We start from the raw sequence: 23929 nt of genomic DNA, 5'->3' as shown, positions 1-23929 counted from the left end.
AATCATAATGAATTCTCATTAAAGAAATCAATTCAATAGGAGAAGATTCGTTTCATGATCGCTGGAAACAGAATAACCGACTTCGCCGCAATTAACGAGAATCTCGTCCAATTAATTACGAACACGTTTTAACAATTCGATTACTTGTTCTCACTCCTACGAAGATTGAATTCAAATAGGGATCTGTATGTTAACTCATAGTGGAGAGTCTGTGTACATAAGAACGTTTAAAACCGTGGTCAATTCTACGTCTTCGTTCGCGTTTATTCTTCGAACGCGCCTCCTCGTCGTTTGTCGATTCTCAACGCGTAGAAATCGCTTGGCGAATCCATCGCCTCAGCGCATTATAATTCCGTCTGTCGAGAGCGAAAACGCGACATTGAGCTCGTACTTTGGCATGCCTCTGAGACACGTGAAAGGAACGTATCGCATTAGGTATGCTTATTAACGGGCGAGAAGTTAAGAGACGTAAGAAATGCTCTTCTGTGTTTATGAAGAAGTTTATTAAAAAAAAATTAAATACAAAAAAAATAATGAAGTTTACTTCCTACATACTCTCTGTACGTAATAACATTAATTATGTCTAATTGAAAACTCTTGCCCTTTTTCTATTCTCTTTTCTTTATCTTTTGTTCTATCGAAAAAAGATATGATATCGAATGACAATAAATCTCAAAGGGAAACTCTTCGACGGAGCTCGGCTAAAACGGATAACATTGATGTTTTCAGGGATCAGGATGCGGTGGATCGGTTACGTGGCCACAATTCTCTGGTGGTCGGGCATCGCCAGGTCCCTCAGCACGGTGAATCGAGGTCACAGTCAGTAATACTCCTTTTGGTGTTTTAACGTACACACGGTTTCGGTGTTCCCTCCTCGGCGGTAGCCGTTTGTGTGACTTTCGAGCGGGATCATCGAAGCCATTAGCCGGTATAAGAGTTTACACGGAATTCGACTCGTGTCACGAGCGGAGAATTTTGGGTGATATACTCGAAAAGATCCGTGTCTTTTACTTTTTCTCTCTCTTCTATTTTCTCTTTCTCTTTCTCTTTCTCTTTCTCTAATTTTCTCTGTCTATACTCACCTTCAATTATCTCAAACTCCATCTTATCCAAGGGATTCCTTCTCTCAAATGTATAACGCCTAATTGGAAGGAGAAGTCGGTCAAGGTGCAGCGGGCCGTGCGCGAGCGTGAGAAAAGAAAAGCGAAAGAAGAAAAGGAGAGACAACATTGCAACGACTTTCTGTCGATTCGAGGAAAGAGACGCGGAATAGACACGATTCGAAAAATGATTTGATAAACGATTCGCAATGATTACACCTTGTTCTTAAATAAGCAAAATTGAATGTTCGTCTCGTAGCCTCTTTTACGGGCTGTTTGTTTAATTATGAAATCTCACCTTAACTTTCCACTCGTTCCACCTTCCAGATATTCGTAGATAAATGAAAATTACGTCCAAGTTTTATAGAAAACGCTCGTAAAACGTACCTAACAAGGTGAAATCATTTTTTAGTCGTAACACGTTCAATACCAGCTTACTAATATGTGTATTTTTAGACAAAACATTTCTTAGAACACCACTTTTGCCGTGTAACAAAAAAAGATATAAAATTATTACGAATAATGATAATTATAACCTAACCCTGCATATGCATGTACATAAATAGCAAACATACTTTTGACGAGGAGGAAAGCGAGTGGTAGCGTCAAAACGAGCTCGTAATTTACGTTTCCGTCGTCCTGCGTATAACTCGAAGAGACGACACGGTTAACGACCTGGGCCAGGTCTACGTACCCGTCTTCTTTTCCGCAATTAAACCTCGACGTTTTTTCTTTCTTTTCTCTTTTCCTTTTTTTTCTTTTTGTTATTCGCTCAACCTCGCTGGCGCGCGTGCTCATCGACAAGTGGTACACTTTCACCAAGCGGCGCGACGAAGACGCGACATCGACGACGGAGCTCATCCACGATGCACTAACGACGTTTCCGACAACAGGTTTGCTTCGGGAGTGGGATAAAACTCATCGAGCTCACGTAATTGAAAAAGTACTTGCCATTCGTTCGGTTCTGATGAAAATTTATCAACTCGAGACATCAATTTATTCTAAATTCTATTTCGAGGACTATGAAAATGTATGCGATTAAATATAAAAGTTTAATCGATGTTGCTCGGTTCTATTATAAAAAGATACTTTATTCCTAGAAATTTATTCCCCGCTTGTTAAAGAAAAAGAAAAAAGCGGCGGTACTATCGTGCACGAGCGACCAATCGAATCGGGGATTAACGTAAAGAAACACGCGGCAAGTTTAAAACCGTTAAATCTTTTCTCCTTCTTTTGCAAGACAACCAGACTGAGAGGTGTAACTCGCATGCATCTCGATTCTCCAGAAAAGTATCAAAAGCTGGTAGACGTGTCTTTTTCTCGAAATAATAATCCCGTCCATTCGAGCGAACAAATACCGAGCGACTAATGGCTAAATTCAATTAAGGAAACCGCTAGAAGTAGAAACGCTGCGGCCAATACGACTGTTACGCATCGATTTGCTTCCACGATACACATGGACGTACACTTGTATAGACTTGTCGTGCGCCAAACGTATAACTCCTGCTAGATTATCGCAAGAGCGAAGTAACCGTTCATTAGACACCCGATATAATCTCCACGGTCGTTAGATTTTATCGTGACCCTACGCGCACGATGTCCATTCGACGATCGTATTACATGCATTACTTGCACTTACCGCTGCTCCTCGTTCTGCTACTTGTACATACGTATGCTCGTATCAACGTACGGTTCTGCACCATGACCGAGCTAGAAGAAGAGTAATCGACGTTTCGATTCTCCGTCGAACGAGATAGCGATCGTAGTTCTTGCTTGATCCTAGGCTACAAGATCAGTCCGAAGCCTTGCAAAGTGCCTGGTCCAGGTGACCACGAAGGTACTTGCATGTTCGTCTGGGAGTGCATCAAATCGGAAGGCACGCACGTCGGTGTGTGCGTGGACACCTTCATGTTCGGTAGCTGCTGCGTTCACAATTCGACAGTGAACTCGATAGCCTCGCCAGGACATCAGTCAAATCAGCAGGAACAAGATCACCGTCACAAGCAGCAAGGCAATTCGCAACATCACCATCATCATCTTCACCACGAGTCGAATACTCTTAGGCCAACACTGGCGGAAGTTCTGGGAAGCGAGACGACAAGGTTTACCGTGACCTCTCTTTCAAATTTCCCGATCTCGAGTACTTCAAAACCAAGCTCCGTTCACCAGCAATTATCTTCTCACGCTGGATTCGTCGTTTCACCGAGGCCCTTCAAAACACCTTCGAGTAACGTTGCTCGACCTTTACAAAAGAGACCGCACGCGAAACCAACGTCCGAACATACTGATAGATTTCAAACTTCCGTGCTCCCGGCTGGATCTTCGCCTATATATAACAGCTCTCAGGGTACAAAAAGGCCAAACTTCCATGAGTCCTCGCAGTTGCCTCAACAGAAGATCAGACCAGATGGCAACGCGGACGATAAGGTCGACCTGCAGCTCCAAGGACACGGGAACTATCAAGGCTTTAAGGATAAAGTAGGAAGTTCGCCCAATACGCTCGTGATACGCTTACCTGGAAAGGAACATGCGTCGAACGATGGACAGTCGAAGAGGCCTAACTGGCCGAACAACCAAAGACCCTCGGAGTCGAGGCCAGATGATGAAAAAGCGGAGGATGCTGACCTCAGCGTACAGGAAACGATACATCGACCGTACGTCAATTCCGTTAACGAAAATGTAAGAAAAATATATTATTTACTTGTATTCTCCATACATAAATAACATATATATCCTTTTCTTCTGCTATTGACAAAAATTAATTTTATATGTCTTATTAGGAACCACTGAAAAATCAGCATTCCAGTATAAACCTCATATACACCGAACGACCACAATGGGCCACAAAACCAGCTACTCCGAAACCATTGACAGATTTCTCGAAGCCGTACTTCTCGATCAAGACGACAACGTTTCGACCGATCTCCTTGAGTAGTCAAACCGATGCGAGACCAACCTTCGTCCTGAAACCTAATACCTCGGACGTGTCTTTGAAAACTGCTACGTCGCCAAGACCTACGTATTTCAATAGTCAACCGACTAGGTATTCGACTACGTGGTCGAGTAATCAAATGTGCGAATATGCTCTTTAAAAAAGGGAAAGATATGGAGGGAAAGTTAGAAAAAAGTGGAAAAAGGAATGAAAATCTTTGATTAATCTTATCGGCACGGAATTTTGTTTCTAATTATATGCTGCGTTTGCGTTCTATATCTCTCCTTTATTTATTATCGATTATGCGTAGCAAATATAAAAGAAAAGTGCTGGGAGTGGAGATGAAAGTTTCCGAGCCAGCGCTTAAAACTTTTCTTTCATTCTAGCGCAGCCGGATCCGTACCACAAACCTCTCACTGGCAAGTTACCACAGAGCCGGCGTTTGTAACAAAGCAGAGACCCTCGTCATCGTCTTCGTCCACCTCGTTGTTGTCCTCCTCCTCCACTTCCTCTTCATCGGTAAAGCCCATAACCGTGTTTGAAACTACTAGACCCTTCGGCGCTAGCTCTTATTTTTGGTCGGAAAACAGCTGGACTCCACCCAGGCCGTCCTTGAAACCACATTGGACCGACAATCCTAGTTTGATGCAAAACGGGCCGGAGAGCTTTCCTCATCGGCCGAGTTTCAAGCCTACCGAGTCACAAGAAGTATGTCCTTTAATGCTATCCTTTATATTGAGTTATTATGGATAACCTTACTCTCCTATCGATTGATGTATATATAAAAAAAATTCTTCTCCAAAATATAGTTATCTTTATCTCACCGTACTCTGTTTACGGAAACAACATTAACCTTTTTACTTATATATTCACCTTTTTCGTCTTAGAAGACCGAATACCACAAACCCGTGGGTTCCGCGCACTACATAACGACGTCCCACTTTGAGACTTCGACGAGAACGAGACCGATGAAGAAGACCACAACGTCAACCACGAGCACGACAACAACGACTACCACCAGCACTACTACTACCAGCACAATTACGACGACTACGGAAAAGCCATCTACAACGACTACAACGACTACAACAACGAAGTCTACGGAATCTATACTAAAATCAACAACACCGGAGGCTTTAACGAAGACAGGCACGATGATGACGGTATCGGCAGTAGCTGAGAACAAAGGCACCCAATGCGGTGTCCCTCCTCTCTTTCCACTTCCAGAAACCAGAATCGTCGGTGGCAAGGATGCTCCGTTCGGTCGATGGCCTTGGCAGGTATCGGTTAGACGTACGTCCTTCTTCGGTTTCTCGAGTACCCATCGTTGCGGTGGTGCGGTCCTCAATGAAAATTGGATCGCAACGGCGGGCCATTGTGTCGATGAGTGAGTACGGATAACGAACTGACGATTTAATCGAATTATTCTCAACGAGATCAAGTCTCTCTCCGTCTATTTTTTTCTCTCTTCATTTCTCTCTTCTACCAGTAACTCGGCTCAGCTTCTAATAGATTCCAAAAGCACACATAACGATCCTTCACGTCGAATAATTGATCGATCAATTTTTGTACCTCGAATCAGATAATAGACGACAAAAAAGTCGCTCTAAATAAACTCTCTTCCGTAGCTTTAAGACGAACTTTTTACGAAAAAAGTGTTGCAATAATTACGGTCGAACGAAAGAAAAAATCTATCTTGACTCTTGCTCTTTTTTTAATGTTTAGCCTGCTGACATCTCAAATTCGAATACGCGTCGGAGAATATGACTTCTCGTCGGTTCAGGAACGTCTGCCCTATGTCGAACGTGGAGTTGCCAAGAAAGTAGTCCACCCGAAATACAATTTCTTTACTTACGAGTATGATCTGGCACTGGTCAGGCTGGAGAGTCCATTGACCTTCGCACCCCACATATCGCCTATATGCCTGCCAGCTACCGACGATCTTCTTATAGGAGAAAACGCGACCGTCACCGGATGGGGAAGATTAAGCGAAGGAGGAACCTTACCTTCTGTGCTTCAAGAGGTTGTCGTTTTTCCTACGCTCCTTTCATTCTTTTCAACTGTATACGCGTCTAACCTCTGCGTCTGTTCGTCAACGTGCTTTCTGTGATTCCAGGTTTCTGTGCCGATCGTTAGCAACGACAGGTGTAAGTCGATGTTCCTCAGGGCGGGCAGACACGAATTTATACCGGACATCTTTCTGTGTGCCGGTTACGAGACAGGAGGACAGGATTCTTGTCAGGTAATTTTATAAATCTTGTACAGCTTGACCATTACGGATGTTACTAATTTTATTTCAAATGTTAAATAGACATCAGATTTATATAAAATTTATTCAACGATCGATCTTTCTATCAATTATAAATAAAAGAAGGGAATGTTCAATGATCCTAAATGTTTTATTAAACAACATGCTGTTTCAGGGCGACTCAGGTGGTCCTCTTCAGGTACGCGGAAAGGACGGTCGATATTTTCTCGCCGGTATAATCTCTTGGGGTATCGGATGTGCCGAGGCCAACTTACCGGGTGTCTGTACGAGAATTTCAAAGTTTGTCCCTTGGATCCTGAAGAACGTTACATGACGTCTGAGCGTATTAGACGGACGTCGACTTTTTTTCAAAGAAAGATCTTCGTCAACGGTTCCTAATCGTCGATGCGTCGGAAAACGATACGAGGCTTGAAAATGACACGTTATCGTTCAGATCATGAGAAGATTTCGCTATCACGTTGACGGAAGAACGTTGATTTTGCATTGAAATAGCTTTTTCGTATACGAAAAACGAATACATGACGAAGTATCAAGATAAATACATCGTCGTATATCATCGAATATATCGTTGATCGTCTTATTACGTCGTCCTTAAAAAAAATGACGAGGAGAACGAGCTACCAGTTCGGAGTCATCGAAAGGACGTCCCGCGCTTTATCGCGCTCGTGATAGAAGTGTATTTATATGAGTAAGATGATAATATATTTGTTAGCTAATAAGAGATTAATTAATCCATCCCGTCCACTAATCATCGGACAAGTGAAAAACTTATACGATAATACTCTTGTATTTTCTTATACCCATATACGAAGCAACGATCTTGTTTACGAAAAACAGTGGATCAAGAAATACCGATATTATTTTTTATCTAATTCTTCGTTATTTATGTATACTTGTTGTCTCTACAATGTCTGGAGGACGATTATACTGTTTTGAACAACGAAACGCTGAGCTCTTGCCCTTCCTCTCGACGTTCTCTCGCGATAATAATAATTGTTATCGTTCTACTACTTTCGATATTTGATTTGTCCTCGTTCTTCTTCTTCTTCTTTTTTTTTTTTTAACAAATAAATCTGTACAGCGCACAATGAACGTTGTATACTGGAAGGTATGTGTACGGAATAGAGAAAGGAAACTTCAGTAAATAAATATATATGTATACTTGTTTATAAGTTTGTAGTTATTTATAAGAGTCGTCAAATAAATATACGTTTATTATTACTTTGGAGTTTTTCGTTTGTTCTTTACCTGATACTTGGTAATTTCCAATAATCTCGTATCGATTCGTATTGAAAGAATTCTCAACGAAATCTAAATGATTCTTGAATTAAGAGGATCGTCCACTCGACCGGCAATCAATGTTACCGAGGTTTCAGTATCGATGATAAAATAAAGAAACGGATGCACGACGGTAAAAGGCACTGGTCCAGCTCGTTCGAATAAACCATTTCCTACAAATCATTGACGTTATTACAATAAAATTCTCAACATTTAAATATTAATAGTCACCATATTATAAGCTTTAGAAATTCTAAGTGTGCACGTGCTGCCAGGATAAGGTAATTAATAAGACAAATGCATATTAAAATATAGTTTAGAAAGAAATTTAAAAGTTTTGGAACCTCATAGCGAAGTAAAAACGGCAATACCTTTGTAAAAGTGTAAAATTACGAAAAGATTTTGCGCAAGGTCTTTTCGTTTATTTCCTTCTCTGACTCACACAGGATATCAGCTATTAAATTAAACGAACTTTATAACAATACTGAGAATATTCTCGATAGTAAATGATACTCTCTTCCACCTCCCAATCTGCGCAACGCTCGACACAATTACAATAAATGCGAGATAAAGTGCTTTGTTTGAACTTTGAAATGGTAAGCAATGAATTTTTTTGTCTAATATATCTCGATAAAAACAAAATTGATTTTTTTCTACGATCGATAGTATGGAAAATCAAGCACGTATCGATCTGCGTTTTTCCTTTTGAAGTGAATTTCATTCTAACGACGTTAACTTTCAGCTTTGTGGTATTCACTTTCAAAAAGAACAAGGACTATACCATATAATTTCAAAGGAACATATTGTGCCTTTCGGCAGTGTGATTTAACAAATTTTTACCATCGTTAACGACGGTAATAACACCTATTTTTCTTCGGAGGGTGAACAAAGAAAACGAAGGTAGAAGGAAAAGAGAAGGACGAAGATGCAAAAGGCAAGTAAAGAAAAGAAACAAACGAGCAACCCGCTAGTAGTAATAGCTGGCCATTGTCGAACGTATATGTTGGGAGGAGGGAGTGACGGTTTGTCATTTGCAAATTGTCCGCGCGATGTTTGTGATACGACCAAGCAAAGGCGAAACAAATTGCAATTTTACTCTCTAGCTGCGACAAATTGCGACAACGTAATTCTTTCAATGTTTTCTTAAGAGTTGTCACCAACGTGAAAATTCGTTTCTCGCGTCGCATAAAACATTTCTTCTCTTTTCTTTTCTTAGCGAGTAACGTCGTTTGACTTCATTGAAAGGGTTCGCTGTTAAAATTAGTGAACTAATTTCAAATGAAAAAATTAATTCATGGTAAATGAAATCCATTTACATTTGAAGATAGAAAGTCAAAGGAAGCGTTAACATGATGAATAGAAAATAAGGATGATAGTGCAATAGTATGTACAAAGCATAGAATAAAACCTGAATGAAGAAGAAAACGGTAAGAATCTCGACGAGACGGTACGACGGGAATCGGTGATTCGATATTAGTTGACTCACGAGAGTGGGTCCTATCCGGCTTCATGTAATTCCTTATATTCACTCCTATGCTTTGTTGGATGTCTCTAGCGTAAACTCCTAAATCCGGAGTCATCGGTGACAAGTCGGCCACTCTTGGCTCGAAGACATCGGTTATTCCAAGCTATCAGATAAAATATAAATTTCTTGAGGATGTTCGTAATCTGTTCGTTCTAACGAGTAATTGGTGAAATGTCAAATGAAATGACCTTAGAAAAAAAAAAACAGAATCAAGTATTTTGCACGACGCGTAAGCAAGCAGAATTCCGGAAAAACTATCTTCTTTTTTCGTGGAAGGTACGGTCAAGACCTCGACTAACGCGATTAAGTAATTAGAAGCTTAACGTCCGAGACTAATGGTGCAATATCGAGCGACGTAACCCGGAAGACATAAATAATAATCGGCTTTGAAAGTTTTCGTTGACACGCTACAATGATTATCGACGTTTAAACAACTTTGAATAAAAATTTTCGAAGGAACTCGAGGAAAAAACTTGACTCACTCTTTGAAGAAAAGACGTGAGGGTGACAAAACCGCGTAGCATGAAAGAGGGTATGGTAGCTCTGACCCAAGCTGGTTGCAACTGCTTCCGTAACCATCTCAATGACTTCCTCCCGAGATCTCTCGCCAAACGATGCGTATCTGTTCTATCCGTCGGCATAAGAAGAAGAATGTTGTATCTCGGATCCTTGAACAAAAAGAAGAAACATCTTTTATCGTATCCACAAGGCAATCCATGACAGGAAGCATACAGTCTCTTTCAAATATACGTTCTTAGTCCTTAAACAAAGGTAAACGCGATGTATCGACGAGTTGTTCAATGAGTACTGACGCATACATTTTCATTTGACAAAAAAAAAAAAAAGAAAAAGCTACAAAAAAGAAGGAGACCTTCAGCGAAGCGTGTAGGCTCGACCACAAAACTGTCCTGGATAATTGGTTTCATACATTCAAATCCAATAACCAGGAATGAAAAACGTGTTAAAGTAATTTTGCGGCTTACGTCCAAAGGAAACTCAACAGCAACAGCTTGCAACGATGGAAAGTACGCAAAGGGTAGAACCGCAACATATCTGCTGGCCATTACCGAGGACACGTCGCAGCCGTTCACTAGAAAGGATATTTCTGTAGAATCCCTGACGGAAGCTTCGTTGTTGACGGTTGGATAGGCTTTCCAAATGCCAAGATCCTGCATCCAGATACCTTCGTCTGAAATGACGAAAAAACACTAATGATCTGATCGTTCATCATCGTCGATAAGACTAACCTGGATAACTAGAGAAGTAGCCTCGGGAATTTCTCGTACTTCGCTTACGAAGTTGATTCCCCGAGGCATTTTCTATCGAAGCTGGCACTGTGGTCGTTGCTTGTCCTCCCTCGTTTATCGGATTCGTAGATCCAAGATCCACAATTCCGAGCATGGTATTCGGTCCACTTGTCGGCTGATCCGTCGAAACGGTACTTTCTTCAGCGGGAGGTCCGACCTCGAGATTACTCCCCGCGTTCGCTGTTACGGAAACTGGAGTCGTCGTTGTTATATTCGTTTCGACCGATGACGTATCTATAGACAAGGTCATTGCCTCGATCTGACCGGTCGAGTCTGTTGAACTTGCTTGCATATTCGAAGGTGTTACAGATGCAATTATCGTAGTGACAGATAATGTACTCGTTGGAATCATTGTATTTTCTGCATTTTGCAAATTCGAAATAGCAGTGTTAACCGTTGTTTGGGAATCGGCCATTATTACGGTGGTCGTATCAGGCACGTTCGGTATAATTGTGCTCGTTGCTCCGATAGTTTGACCAACCGTACTTTGCATTGTCTCAAACGGCATTGTAACAGCTGGTGATTGCATAGAAAGCGTAGAATTTTGAGACATAGTATTCAAGTTTCCACCAGTCACGGTCGTAGTAAAGGTATTAGCCTCGCTTGCACTGGAAATCGTCGTAGTAATATTAGATACTTGCGTTAGCCTATCCGATACCATCCCTTCGCTGATTGTAGTTCCAACTGTTTCGGTCATAGAAGATACGGAAATCGAGGTTACGGGTAGCTCTATAGATTCCGGGATGGTTGAAGAATCTGAGGAAAGAGTAGTGTCAATTATAGTTGTCGGTGGTTTAGTTGAATCCTCCGATTCAGTGATCAATGCATTTGTAACTTCGGTAGTTCCTGTGGACACTGTTGTCGTATCATTGGATTCTTTCTCATCTACATCCGACAAATTGAAGCCATAAAATCGTAGAATGTCCTCGTATTCTGGTCGGAGTTTGGTGTTTTCTCTGTTTAACGTCAAGCCACCCAAAAAACCATCGGCGTTCAGGTAAGTCTTAAAAAAAGAAATTCATCACCGTTCGTTAAAGCAGTCCGAGTTGACGACTTCTTTCGAAGAAATCGTGATATCGGTGATCCTTCGCTCTCAAAAACTTTGAATTAACAATTTCTAAAGGAAAACTAATGTCGCGAAACGAGCCATGGTCGACCGATACTTACGCAATGTTAGAAATTATAGAAGTCTTACTCTGAGTCGACGATGAATATCACGAAAACCGATCCTGGTGATATCTCGATCGTGTGGTAAAGCCAAAGCTTCTGCTATCTGATGACTTCCTCCGCCAGCTGATCCTTCGTAGAGCGCAGCCAGAACAAAAGCAACTCCGATTGGTGAAAAGGCGACATTTCCAAGATTGCTGTATTGTTGAAGGATTCTCACCCCGAGATCGTTAACAATGTCGGTAACAACGTCGACCGGTCGACGTGCGACTGGTTGATACCAACCATCGAAATCGGCTTCTTGATACGAATGTGCGATACCGAATAACACTGAAAAGAAAAACAAATATTATGTCATACTAATGTAACATATATTATACAATATATTAAAATAATTAACATTATTATGTAAACACAGATGAAAGTGATCTCTCTGTCAAAGTTTGAAACATCTCATACTTTTAATTCTACTTTTGTTTAATTTATTATCGTCGTGAATCGACGAGGTTGTACAAATCAAATAATAGAAAGAAAGAAATTAAAGAATAAAAAATATTAACACATCAATCTATTCAAAAATTTTGATCAACTATGCAAAAGGAAAAGAAAAATATTCGAAGTAGAGAAAACATACGTACGTTGCAAGAGTAAGATCCAGATCAACGATATCCCCATTTCTTTTTCTTTCTCGTTTCTCTCACGTAAGTACTCGGATCTGGTTCTCTCTGTATTCTTTAGACTTAGTTACCTCATAGGCATCGACGAACGATTCATCCGTAATTTCTCGATTCACTGAAAGAGTGGACAAGTTGCGTTGAGCTCGTGCGCTCGTTTATCCGACCTCGGCGACGACTTCGGCTCGGCGTTTATTAGGATTAGTCCTAGTCTCGCGCGCTCTACAACTGAACTGGCTCGCAGATGGCTCACGCCGCCAGTTCCGAGCTCGCTGCCGGCTACTCCACGATTTTTTCAACGGCAAGGTCATCAGGTGGACAACCCCGCGTCTGCCGTTTCTCCTCGTATCGCCTTCGCACCTAGCAAGATTTGACCTTCTCCCTAGCTTCGATAGAAACCCTAACTAAAAAAATTCCCATTGCACGCTTCGTGTTCTTTTTTCTTTCTTTTTACTTCTTTTTATATATTCTTTGCTCGTTCTCTTCCGTTCAAAAACTCGGATAAAATTTACATGAAAATTGCTTTCACGAAAGGAGATAATATTTCGAAAATATATAAAAGTTATCAAACATCGTAAAAACCTCTCGTTCGTTCGCTAGCACATTTATGTTACGCCTTTTATTTCGAAATCTCGCTTGTACTCCATGCATGAACAAGTTTTTCCAGCGATCTTCGATTATCGCTCCTTTGATATTATATAGGTATATTTTTATTAATAAAACGTATCGTATAACTTATAAACGAAATAAACACTAGGATATTCGATCTTTTTTTAATTACGAAATATTTTTAAGTATTGCAAAAGTACAATATCCTGTTTTGTTGATACCATACGAATTATAGTTATAAATTTCGTTGATTGTACATCTAGCATAAGTGGTAGAAAAAACACGCCATGCGAAAACCCGGTTTTCGAGAAAGACAATCAGAAGAGGATATCCACAGCAAATGCATTATGTAATTTCATGACTTTTACCTTGCGCGCACGGCACCACCACGAATCGTTGCTAAATACATCGAGGATCGACAGTGAGGGCCTCTGCGATAATTAACTCGCACTTGCAATGCCTATCACAATATTACGCGCGTGCAGGACCTTTTCCGTTTGCCGACCATTTCCGGCGATCCTCGAAATCTTAGGATAATCAACTTAGACTTAAGCAACCTTACTCAAGCCTGGTTTCCGTTTACCCATAAAACGATAAAGACCGTCAATCCGATATTTCTAAAACTTCATTTCTAAACATTGTTGCAAGAATAATACTACTTTATTCTTCAATTTTATTATTGTAAGAACGTAAAGATATAACAATCATAATGATCGTGCGTAAATATTCTTCTAAGAAAAATTTAGGATACAAACGGTTGGATAAATTTGCGTTGTTTCGATACTTTTCGTCTGTACCAATAAAACTCCAAGCAGAGAAAGATGATCGCTAGAACAATTCCTGTAGAAAATAAATTGGTTTTCATTTTGTTATATATCTTTTCATTTGTCAATCTTCTTAATGATAATGATATTACCCATGAAAAGTACGAAAAAAATTCCTTGCATATCAGCAACATTGACTTTACGCTTGTCCACGATTTCATTAGAATTTGCACCTACCCAGCACTTATCCTTCGTTGGCATCTTTTCGGAGATCCACTTATTTATTAAACCAGATTCGTACATACGATATAATCTTAATGGGAAAATAAATTATTTCCGTCACAATAAATATTATCAAGATATTTTCTTTTTAAAGAAATCTAACAATCTTACTCGCTATTTATGATCGGCAAGTAAGGACTATTATTGGGAACGATCATAGCAATCGGTTCGTCCATAAACTCTTCTGTACTGAGAGAAAAATGACAAATTCCATTGGATAACAGATCCTTCCTCATCAAAAACCTATCATTTCAAAAAACTAAATATTAGAATGAAAAAATGTTCATGAATGACCTAAAATATATACCGCAAAGAGCTTCTCCAATCAATGAAGACATGTTTGCCATCTTTCACTCGTCTAATGATATCTGCTTCTTCTGTGTCGTTATGCCTTTCCGAACGAGAAAGAAGCAAACGATATTGCTCATTTTCAGAACTTTGTAAATATTCCTCTAGAAAGCTACCGTTCGGAAAACCCCAAGTTAACTTATCCTTATGAGCGAGAAGATCGTCTACCGTTAAAATCGGATCGTCTATTTTCGGAAAGGTTAAGAATGCGATTAAACTTCCGGAATAAGTTGCTACCAGAACTGTTACGATTAACCACCAGGTACCAACTAGTATGCGAGCACTATCGGATTTAGGCAAGTACATTCCTCCTAAAATCGAAATTGTATGCGTTATCATGTGTTCTTCAACTTTACTTTCCTTTCCATTAAAATATGTTAAAAAAGATTTATTGCAATATCAAAAATTATTATTAATTTGTAATATTAATTACTCTATAAAAGTATTAGTTATATTCTTAATTACAATGAAGAATACATCGTCGATATGATATGATATATACTTTTCCTGGTTATACGAAAATAGAAAATCCTTCTTTAAAATTGAAAAAGTAAGTAAAGGATAAGATACCTTGCTGAAGAAGTGCACCATAGACGTACCAGACACACTGCCAAGACGAATTCAAGCCGGACAACTTCGTACTAGATGGACTGTACTTGTGAACCAGGTACAAGATTGGACCCATTATAATAATGGCTGCGGCCAGACAGGCCCACGTCTGAAAGCGAAGCCATATAACGTGAATATATAACTCGCGTAAATACATAAAATATACGCCAAAGCGATGTTAAATTTCACGAATGTAAGTTCGAAGTTTTGCAAGTTAGAAACTCAAGAATTCTGTCGTTTCAACATTGAATATAGGATAATATCAAGTTAGATCGAAGTTAATTAAAATTTAGTTAATAATGAACATACGATCGCGTACCTCTTTAGTAAATGGTGAAGTAAAGAGCAAAGCTCTCGACAGTTGCGTTGGTCTTGACGTTAAAAAACTGTATGTCTGAACGAAGATAGGTATGGTGAAATTAATAGCACTCTTCTCAAAATCACTGACTGTATAGGCGCAAGCAGCAAGTAAAACTTTCTTCGTACGAACCAATTCCAGTACTTCTTCCGGCAATTTCCTCGTAGCCGATGTCAGAGTTCCATGTGGCCTCTACAAATTTTCTTCACAATTTTTATACATTTCATTGTAATTTTATAGTTCAAGTTCAAATATCGCGGTCATGTATAGATTTTACTATATACATTATCGATAATCGTGCTTGCGAATGCCATCTATTAGTAAGAAATTCTTATGCAGCCCCTTATATAGGCAATATATGTACAAATACTAAAACATTCTTTTTGCCTATTATTAGGGGCTTTAAACAATTTCTTACCGATAAGAGTAATATCTATACTCAGATGCAATATTCAATATTTGAATATTTAATTACAAAAAAAAAACTAATTCGTCTCAAATTATCAATACAAAAAACCAACCTCTCCAACTTTTAATGCCCTAGTAGAGCCCCGTAGGGCTTTCGTGTTATTCATAATTTTGGGAACAAAAACAGCATATGTGAAATTTAATTTTTTACTCAGATACTTGAGCACGTCGAAGACCAATCCACCGTAACTCACTTCGCCATTCTTCATCACATTTACTATTTGCCAAGGCGGATTCTAAAAAACGATTCTTCTCTTATGATGTTAATGCAGATAAATAAATTTGTTACAATGAATTCTACTCACATGAAATGTCACTATCGGCAGACTTATACCTCTAAAACCATACGCAATATGAGGAAATATTACATCGGATAGATTAATACCTCGTCTTGGATTCCAAGTGCTTGATTCTATCAGATTAGCAGCTTTTCTCCCGTGAAGGAAATAATTTCCCCAAGTAATGGCTGAAGAAATTTTCCAAAACAAACAGTTTCCACATTTTTTATTAGATAAATTTGACTTTCCTGAAAATTTCGCCTAAACAATATAAAAGAACATTTTTGGTAATTATCAGATTCATTAAGAACGATTTAGTAAGAACAATTTAGATTCATATAAGAACAATTTAGTAATAATAATTACTCACATTAATATTCTTGAGAATGTGTGAATTTATTTGAAACTTGGTTAATCTAAAAATGTCATGTTTCGTGCCAGTGATGTTCTCGTTTAACTCATTGTTGATATGAGATGAATTTTTTATAGCACTCACAAAATATCGAATAAAATCATTAACATGACAAAGAAGATCGATCTAAAAAATAAAAATCCTTGTGTTAGTCGAAACTGGATGAACTAAATTATATTTTTTTTAATAATATCCAATTAATCAAAGAATTACATTGCAGGTACCATCGGATTTAGTAATATTGTAAATAACAGCCACGTTTCCACCCTCTGGCAGTAAATCTGCAAGATATGTTACGTTCGTCGAATTCCGACTTCCAGCGTCTGTGAGAACGTACAACCATTGACTACCGGGATGAACCATTTTTAATGATTTAGCCTTTTAAAGTAGATATGTATATGTATACACATGTTCACATAATAAAATAAACAACAGAATAATGAAAATTAAAAACTGGGAAAATTGAAAAAAAAAATATATGGAAGACTAAGGAGAGAGATGTTCATTGTATATATACGTATACGAAATGGAGGTACATAACGAAATAGAATTGTTAAAATAAAATCCATGTCTTGATCTTACGATTTCCATGACGTCTGTGATCGTATCGACAGTGACGATAACGAGGAAACAATTGCCCAACTGTTGGATGTGAAAACTGTTAAGTACGTCCTTTATATGTTGTTTCCTAACCGATTCAGAAGCAAAGCGTTTAAAAGAAAAGATCGATCTTGACGCAATATTTGACATCATATTCGGCAGATTACTCGTTACGGCTTGAACGATATCACTGATTTTTTCTTTTTCTAAAAAAAAGAACAAAGTAATTGCTACCTTTTCATATCATTGACTGGACTGAAAAGCTAAAGTTGCATGCTACGAAGGTTCAACAATTTCGTTAGTCACCAAAAGAGTCATCGTGCAAAATCACAACGTTCTTCCAAGATAAGGCGTTTGCAGTACGAAGATCCAAAAACATTTGTGGCAATTCCTCGCCTGGGACAATCAATGGGATGCTTATACCATCAGAAATTGGAATACGGGGACAGCTACGATCTGAAGTAATATTTCAAATCAATTGTTTTTCTATTTTGAAAACAGAACGATTCGACGTAATGTTTATCACAACTATTTTTATATCTAAAAATTTATATTAGTTATCTATCATTATCTCTAAAGATCTACATTTACCTGTTATCGCGAGATGTATAATACCAGACTGTCGTGCTAATTCATATAAATACCATGTTTTATCGCATGTTGCAATCGACAGAAGTACCATGTAATCTTCAAAATCGTAAGAATATGTAAAAAAAAACACTTATCAAATTCATACAAAATTTTACCTTCGCGAAGATCAATATTCGTATCCTGCAATGCGTGTACAACTATATAACCCATGCGTATCTCCTTCTTCGCGACTTCATGGATCGAATCTAAGATCATAGTGCGAGCCTTTCGATAATCTTCGTTTTTTCCAGAGAAAAATCCTTTGTCGACGACGACAGCTGCTTTAAATAACATTGGTGGTAATTATCCGGTGTACTTTTTTATTTTTTATTTTATTATATCTTATACGAAGATAAAATAAGAGAAAAACAAAATAGATAAAAATTGAGTTATATCTAAAAATAATTACAATCAATTATAGATGAATAACTATAATATACAATTACACATTAATCAATGTCAAAAAGAAAGACAAAGAAAGAGAAAGAGAAAAAGAAAGAGAAAGAGAAAGAGAAAGAAAGAAAGAGAGATAAAGACAGACAGACAGACGTACCCATAGTGACATTCCTAAGTCTAGACAAAGGCAGAATGTCTGAGCCATCTGTGTATAGCGCGCTGATGATGCTCCACAAAAGGAAGAAAAGGAAGGAAGTCATTACTATCGATGAACCTGATATATGATCTCGTCGATATATATCTCGTCTTCGACGTATATATACATACTCGTGGACATTAGTAATAATGTAAAAGTCTATTACTTTCTTTGAGCCATTATATCACGATGGCTTTGTCAAAACGTAATCACGATCGGCGCGTATAGCCCCTCCTTCGTAGGCAACGGTCTACTACGAATCGACGGAAAGGTCGATCGTTTAATAAATTATTAAGAAACGATCGAATCTTTCACGGAAATTGGAATGAGATGCATCATTGACCTAGTTACTGTTGGTGCACCTCGCTACGAGGCACATAGCTTCTAACTTATTCCATATACGTGCGAAATTGAAAGACCGCCTCGATGTCGTAATTGCATAGATAAAATTTATAGGCTATCTTTCGTCCTTCAGAAAAAAAAAAAGACTTTCTTGTTATACGAGATATTTCTAAAATAATTTATAAGAATTACATCATATATATACATAGATCTATAAGAAACAAATAAAGACGTTAAAATGCCTGAAAAATAAAATGAACATAAGAAAGACAAGAAGCTCGGAAGGCTGAATATCTTTTTTCGATGCGTGTATGGCACGATGGTGCACCACTTCCGCACGATGAAGCCGTCCGATAAGAAAGACCGCTTCCGTTGACTACATTCTTTACCACTTTCAAACACACTTCAGGATACTACCAGAGAGATATATCAAAAGAAAGAATAGCTCGAAGGAAAAAGAACTATGATACAAGGAGAGCAAAAATGTGCGTAAATAAAAGAAACTTTTTTAAAAAGTTAATATTCTTGCTCCTCCTTTAACGGTTTCGCATTCGTGATAATTCGGTCGTCATCGTTAATGCACCGAGAACATGCACGAAGCAGAAAGACAGAGATAGAAACAGAGACACGGAGAGAGAGAGAAAGAGAGAGAGAGAGAGCTGCTCGACGCTTGGACGACGTTGATTTGGAATGCGATGTGGAGAGATCATGCATGACCCTATGTTGCTTGTATGCACATACGTACCGTCATACATCTCGTGAACACGTCGAGTGTGGTAGTATTTCGTTCTTCTCTCCTCTCTCTCCCTCTTCTAGTCTTTCCATCCACTCTCCTTCTCTATCTCTCTCTCTCTCTCTCTCTCTCTCTCTCTCTCTCTCTCTCTCTTTCTCTCACTCTCGCATTGGACGACAGCGAGTAAACGCGCGCGCGCTCTCGGGTACGCGGAAAGGCGCTTTCGGATCGCAAATACGGACGTCGGAGTGCGATATCGAAGAAACGAGATCGAAACGTTCTCTCGTGAGATGTCAAGCACCACGCGTCGTTATGATGGGTTGAGTGTCATCCTCAATAGCGAGAGCCTTTACGAGACTGTCAGATTTAGCGAGACAACGACGTGTCTTCGCACGAGGGGGCATCTCCTCGCGGTGAGAGGAAAAGAAAAGGCGTGCTGTACACCGAGTGAAAGTAAGAAAAACACTCTTTTTCTTCGTGAAAAGCGACACAAAGAACAAAGGGCCGCGACGTGGACACACCGCTTTTCCGTAATCGATCAAGCCAAACCACGAGATCGTCGATCGATGCTCAATCGCGAGCAATGGAGCCCGAGATACCTTTAATACAGGGGATTCTTCTTCTACCGCCTCAAGGAGTGCTAGGACAACTCAAGGTTGGTTACATCTTAAAAATTCTCCGCACGAAAAGATCTTTGCCTCGTTCGATAAACTCTTGTAGGATTTATCATCCAATTTGTTGGTATATAATAACCTTATATCTGGATATGTATCATTAGAGGAACTATATACTAGCATTTGTAATTATTTCTTGTTTTTTTTTTTTTTTTATAATTAACACCAATCCTGTTTTTGTAATTAATTTTTTTTGTTTCTTCTGATATGTTACATTTGATCCTTTCTTTCTAGCAAATTTACTCTATTTCAAAGTAGATAGACGAATGGATGATCTTTAAAGATAATGCTTATTACTTTGTAGAAATCGTGGCACAAAAGATTTTGTCAGCTCTTCAAGGCGAGTAATTATGGAATTGAACGTCTGGAGATATACGATAATCATGAAGAAGCAATATTGCAGTTACATTCTCCTCGTATTGTTACTTTGGAAGCTTGCGTTAAAATTGCCCCAAGTAACCATTCGCACGTATTTACTGCAAGTATCGACTATTAAAAATATAGTATCCTTTATTTTTCTTTACTTTCATACAATTGATAGTAATGACATTTTCTTATCTCCAGGTGGTTACAAAGTCAGGCGTACACTACTTCGGATGTTGTTCGGTAGCAGATATGTGCAGGTGGATCAGTGCATTCCAATTAGTTGCATTTAAGGATAAGTTATCAAAACAAACAATAGAAGAGAATACAGACTTATACTGCACGAGTGGCGAAGGAGTATTTTCTGTGAAGGTAGTAGAGACAGACGCGTCTAAGCGTTGCGGTTTAGAAACAAGAACTTATACCTTGGTAGTCGCTGCTGTTGATATTAAATTGATGGATGGGGATGTAGTCTTATTCACATGGCCTTATAGATATATTAGAAGATATGGATATAGAGATGGAAAGTTCACCTTTGAAGCTGGACGAAAATGTGAATCTGGAGAAGGCTCTTTTTGTTTGGAGCATGGCAGTCAGCAAGAAATCTTTCGTTGCATGTATTCGAAGATGAAATCTATGAAAAAATTATTAAATGGAGACAATAGCCCGAGTATAGAGTGCAATGACACTCAATATCATGCTGCTTTATCTATGGAAGCCGGCTCCAGATCGCCACTGCCTCCTTCTCCAAATAGCTCTGCAAATTTAATAGATATAGATTTTTCTGCTATAACTCCAAATTCTCAAAAACAGTTAAATTCGTCTTCTAGTTCAGATTCGACTCCTGTTTCAAGACCTTCTCCTCCAATTATCAAACCAAAGCCCGCAAAACCACCACGCAAGAACATATTTACAGGTTTACTAGACAAGAAAAATATAGATGTGGAAACTCTTGATTTCTCTAGTTCCAGTGAACAAAAACACTTCAGTAATACTAATTCGCCAGAATCATCACAAAAAAGTGTGAATAGCTCTATACTAGAAGAAGAAAAACATTCCTATGATTTAGTAGAAGTTCGAAATGATGCTTGGAAGACTCATGGTACAGACAATATACATCACACGGAAAGATACAATCCTTCTTTAATTAGAAATAATAAAGATAAAGAAAATAATGAAGATAGCCAATACGAGATGATGATGCCTGTTAATACGTCACAGAATTCATCAAAAAATAAAAGCAATACTAGTGAAATAATTAGTATTTCATCATCTATATTTCATACGTCTTGTAAAACATCTGATGTATCCGATTATGATGAACTGCAAAATTTTGGCTCGGCATCTAAACTTATTCCAATAGCCACGCACAAAATATCAACTGTATCTTCAACAACTCAAAATACACATAGTACAACTCAAACTACAGTATCAAATTCTACCGCTGATTCGAATGCGACGTGGTCCAATTATGACATCGTTGAAGATATTTCTGCTGTTAGATTAGCAGATGACAGTCATCTTGGGTACGCTGTTATTAGAAAAAAGACTTCCTCTGAATCAACTTCCATTAATACGAATATGGGACCAAAGCCTAAAGTTTACAATGATGGTGAATACGCGATTGTATCGAAACCAAAAAGGGTATGAAGCCTCCAAAAATTTTATTCACCCTAATATAAAACATGAAATAAGTGAATGAATTATTTTAAAATTATCACAATTTACATTTTCTAAATATATGAAATAAGAGAAGACATATGCTAGTCTGTACAATCATTACGAAAGCATTCCTTTTTTTGGAAGGAAAATTAAAACGGATATTGAACACAAATTTTTTATATTAATTCATCATTGATATGTCAAGTTAAAAATAATTTGTTTACGCAAAATATTAATGCTGATATAACAGAATTCCTATGATAATTATTAATACGCTAGTCTTTCTGACCATTGTCAACATATAGAAATTACTTTGAAAGTAAGAATAGATTATTTTAAATATTTGTGTAAGTTGACATATAATGGTTTTTTTTTTATTTGTATAAAGCATGACTGATTGAGACATGGTGCCTTTGATAATGCTATAAAAGAAATAATTATATTTGAAATATATTATAATACACTCATTCCAATTCTTATGAACTTATATATCAAAATGAGATAACTTTTGGACGTGTGCCTTAGTATACTTACGTCTTAAACTGTTTTTATTACATTTATCACATATGATATTGTTTGTCCATCTTCAAAAATATTATTTATAAAACAAAAGGCATTAACTTATTTTTATATACCTATATTATAGAAAAACAAAGATAATCCTTTTCAAAGATCCATAGTTTATACGTACTATCTATATTAAATAAAAATATATTAACATAGGACAATTTCAATAAACGAAAGATTTAATCAATCTAAGTCTGTAAAATATGTATACATGAAAAAATTTCTCATGTGCCAAGTAAAAATCTGCCATGCTTTGAAATATTTTATAAATTTTAGATATAGATCTTAAAAAGATGATATTAAAAATTATTGCAAATAATAATTTGTTAATGGATACACAATCTTGATACAATTATTCTTTATAGATTATTATTCCTAAAATATCATAAGAAGAATATAAATGGACAACATTCTAATATTAATAAAAATTTAGAACACACTTCAAATATATATATAAATATTAGAAATTTATCACGCAACAGAAGATGTACATATTATAAAATAAATTTATAGTAAAGTCTTAATTCGTCTACATTTTTATTTATATCTATAGTTATATTTTTACCTATATATTTTCTTAGAATTGCCTACTTCCATGTATCCTTATTTTGAATCTATTTCATTTTTAGATTTATCATTAGGATTTCCTTTTTCTTCTTGAGTGTTCAGTTCTTCTTTTGGAAGAGCAAGAAATCCTTCAGCGTTATATTGTATCTTGCGAACTGTTTCTCCTTTTGCTGTTAATATTTTTTCAATATTTATATGTTGACCTAACTCACTAAACCATCCTAAATTATCAGCTATAAGATGATTATTTTTACAACCATCACAGCGTATTATTACCACACCCTTTTGGTATGCCAACTTTGAAATTATTTTATTGTTTTGTGTATTGCATTTTTTACAAATGAAAATTAATTGAAGTTTCGTTTCTATTTTTGCAAACACTTTCTTATTCTCTTCCTTACCATTTTCGTTGGTTGATTTATTAAGATCGTTTTTGTCGTTGATTGATTTATTAATATCATTCGTTTCGTTACTTGATTTATTAATATCGTCTTTCAAAAGATCACATTTTTCGTGCTGCGTATTTGTGGAGTACGCTTTTAGGGACGCAAATGCATGATGAAATTTAACAGAATTTTGTACATTAATATATCTTACTAATTGTACCGCTCGTCGTATTGCGAACATGATTTTATTAATTGATATTGTTCTACTAAAGATTATTCATATGCGCTTTTAACTTGATATAATAAAAAAGTAACGAATAGGTTAATACAACCTCTACCAATCTTTACCATGATCAAATCAAACTGTCTCACTCCTGCATGATTTCTAAAGAAATGGTTTCCGAGTACAGCAATGATCAAAACATTAGAGTCG

The 23929-nt window shown here is 37.6% G+C and overlaps 5 protein-coding genes and 1 long non-coding RNA gene across 21 annotated transcripts in view; 2 read left to right on the top strand and 4 right to left on the bottom strand.

Moving 5' to 3' along the window:
- The window catches only part of LOC122637455 (serine proteinase stubble-like), a 33400-nt gene extending 25878 nt beyond the window's left edge, over positions 1–7522 (top strand). For 3 of the 7 annotated variants that reach the window (XM_043829572.1, XM_043829573.1, XM_043829570.1), the window contains 8 exons: positions 730–819; positions 2884–3779; positions 3881–4173; positions 4419–4740; positions 4920–5419; positions 5758–6055; positions 6149–6274; positions 6456–7522. In XM_043829572.1, the coding sequence (XP_043685507.1) occupies positions 738–819; positions 2884–3779; positions 3881–4173; positions 4419–4740; positions 4920–5419; positions 5758–6055; positions 6149–6274; positions 6456–6614 (2676 nt within the window). In that variant the 5' untranslated portion in view covers positions 730–737 and the 3' untranslated portion in view covers positions 6615–7522. Of the gene's footprint in view, positions 1–557; positions 820–2883; positions 3780–3880; positions 4174–4418; positions 4741–4919; positions 5420–5757; positions 6056–6148; positions 6275–6455 lie in introns of those variants that run through there. The other 4 variants (XM_043829567.1, XM_043829568.1, XM_043829566.1 and 1 more) reach the window with 4 other exon arrangements.
- Positions 7438–12735, bottom strand: LOC122637457. 5 transcript variants are annotated; one of them, XM_043829580.1, is made up of 7 exons: positions 12217–12730; positions 11607–11908; positions 10352–11414; positions 10088–10293; positions 9587–9772; positions 8988–9207; positions 7438–7752 (listed from the first exon to the last, which is right to left on the bottom strand). In XM_043829580.1, exons 1-7 carry the CDS (start codon positions 12251–12253, stop codon positions 7613–7615), a joined length of 2154 nt encoding a protein of 717 aa, XP_043685515.1. In that variant the 5' UTR covers positions 12254–12730; the 3' UTR covers positions 7438–7612. The 5 variants fall into 5 exon arrangements, 4 of the variants coding, with proteins under 4 accessions (XP_043685515.1, XP_043685517.1, XP_043685519.1 ...); XM_043829582.1 differs by having other exon boundaries at positions 9066–9207; positions 12217–12728; XR_006329253.1 differs by having other exon boundaries at positions 7618–7752; positions 9066–9229; positions 12217–12735.
- Positions 12736–13070: 335 nt separating this feature from the next.
- LOC122637456 (ionotropic receptor 93a) lies at positions 13071–19337 on the bottom strand. Of its 6 annotated transcripts, none has more exons than XM_043829578.1 (16): positions 18164–18730; positions 17727–17891; positions 17572–17667; positions 17287–17436; positions 16963–17186; positions 16594–16758; positions 16339–16506; positions 15996–16229; positions 15744–15926; positions 15355–15414; positions 15184–15258; positions 14826–14973; positions 14215–14566; positions 14019–14150; positions 13778–13938; positions 13071–13701 (listed from the first exon to the last, which is right to left on the bottom strand). In XM_043829578.1, exons 1-16 carry the CDS (start codon positions 18264–18266, stop codon positions 13604–13606), a joined length of 2514 nt encoding a protein of 837 aa, XP_043685513.1. In that variant the 5' UTR covers positions 18267–18730; the 3' UTR covers positions 13071–13603. The 6 variants fall into 6 exon arrangements, with proteins under 6 accessions (XP_043685513.1, XP_043685511.1, XP_043685514.1 ...); XM_043829579.1 differs by adding an exon at positions 19290–19337 and having other exon boundaries at positions 13077–13701; positions 15184–15414; positions 17727–17888; positions 18164–18183; XM_043829576.1 differs by having other exon boundaries at positions 13074–13701; positions 15184–15414; positions 17572–17607.
- A 95-nt stretch (positions 19338–19432) lies between these two features.
- On the top strand, positions 19433–22228 carry LOC122637458 (docking protein 3). The gene is made up of 3 exons (XM_043829585.1): positions 19433–19932; positions 20256–20429; positions 20516–22228. The coding sequence occupies exons 1-3, from the start codon at positions 19861–19863 to the stop codon at positions 21962–21964; spliced, it is 1695 nt and encodes a 564-aa protein (XP_043685520.1). The 5' UTR covers positions 19433–19860; the 3' UTR covers positions 21965–22228.
- Positions 22136–22917, bottom strand: LOC122637460. Its single transcript, XR_006329254.1, has 2 exons — positions 22511–22917; positions 22136–22398 (listed from the first exon to the last, which is right to left on the bottom strand). It is a non-coding gene; the product is annotated as an uncharacterized LOC122637460 (long non-coding RNA).
- A 131-nt stretch (positions 22918–23048) lies between these two features.
- LOC122637459 lies at positions 23049–23888 on the bottom strand. Its single transcript, XM_043829586.1, has one exon. It carries the CDS (start codon positions 23735–23737, stop codon positions 23147–23149), a length of 591 nt encoding a protein of 196 aa, XP_043685521.1. The 5' UTR covers positions 23738–23888; the 3' UTR covers positions 23049–23146.
- Between the last annotated feature and the right edge of the window lie 41 nt (positions 23889–23929).

This window comes from Vespula pensylvanica, chromosome 2, assembly GCF_014466175.1.
Source record: "Vespula pensylvanica isolate Volc-1 chromosome 2, ASM1446617v1, whole genome shotgun sequence".
Taxonomy (NCBI): domain Eukaryota; kingdom Metazoa; phylum Arthropoda; class Insecta; order Hymenoptera; family Vespidae; genus Vespula; species Vespula pensylvanica.
The sequence above is the reverse complement of the archived record's forward strand: the minus strand, read 5'-3'. Positions and strand labels throughout refer to the sequence as shown.

Coding starts and splice junctions, on each gene's coding strand:
- LOC122637457 (XM_043829580.1), bottom strand. CDS start 12,253: ATGGGGATATCGTTGATCTGGATCTTACTCTTGCAAC. Junction 9,773..10,087: donor CTGTTGAGTTTCCTTTGGAC/GTAAGCCGCAAA, acceptor TTTTTGTTCAAG/GATCCGAGATACAACATTCT. Junction 9,208..9,586: donor TCACGTCTTTTCTTCAAAGA/GTGAGTCAAGTT, acceptor TTTATCTGATAG/CTTGGAATAACCGATGTCTT.
- LOC122637458 (XM_043829585.1), top strand. CDS start 19,861: ATGGAGCCCGAGATACCTTTAATACAGGGGATTCTTCTTCTACCGCCT. Junction 19,933..20,255: donor GAGTGCTAGGACAACTCAAG/GTTGGTTACATC, acceptor ATTACTTTGTAG/AAATCGTGGCACAAAAGATT. Junction 20,430..20,515: donor ACCATTCGCACGTATTTACT/GCAAGTATCGAC, acceptor TCTTATCTCCAG/GTGGTTACAAAGTCAGGCGT.
- LOC122637459 (XM_043829586.1), bottom strand. CDS start 23,737: ATGTTCGCAATACGACGAGCGGTACAATTAGTAAGATATATTAATGTA.
- LOC122637456 (XM_043829574.1), bottom strand. CDS start 18,266: ATGACTTCCTTCCTTTTCTTCCTTTTGTGGAGCATCATCAGCGCGCTA. Junction 17,668..17,726: donor GAATATTGATCTTCGCGAAG/GTAAAATTTTGT, acceptor ACGATTTTGAAG/ATTACATGGTACTTCTGTCG. Junction 14,151..14,214: donor GATTGGAGAAGCTCTTTGCG/GTATATATTTTA, acceptor TTGAAATGATAG/GTTTTTGATGAGGAAGGATC.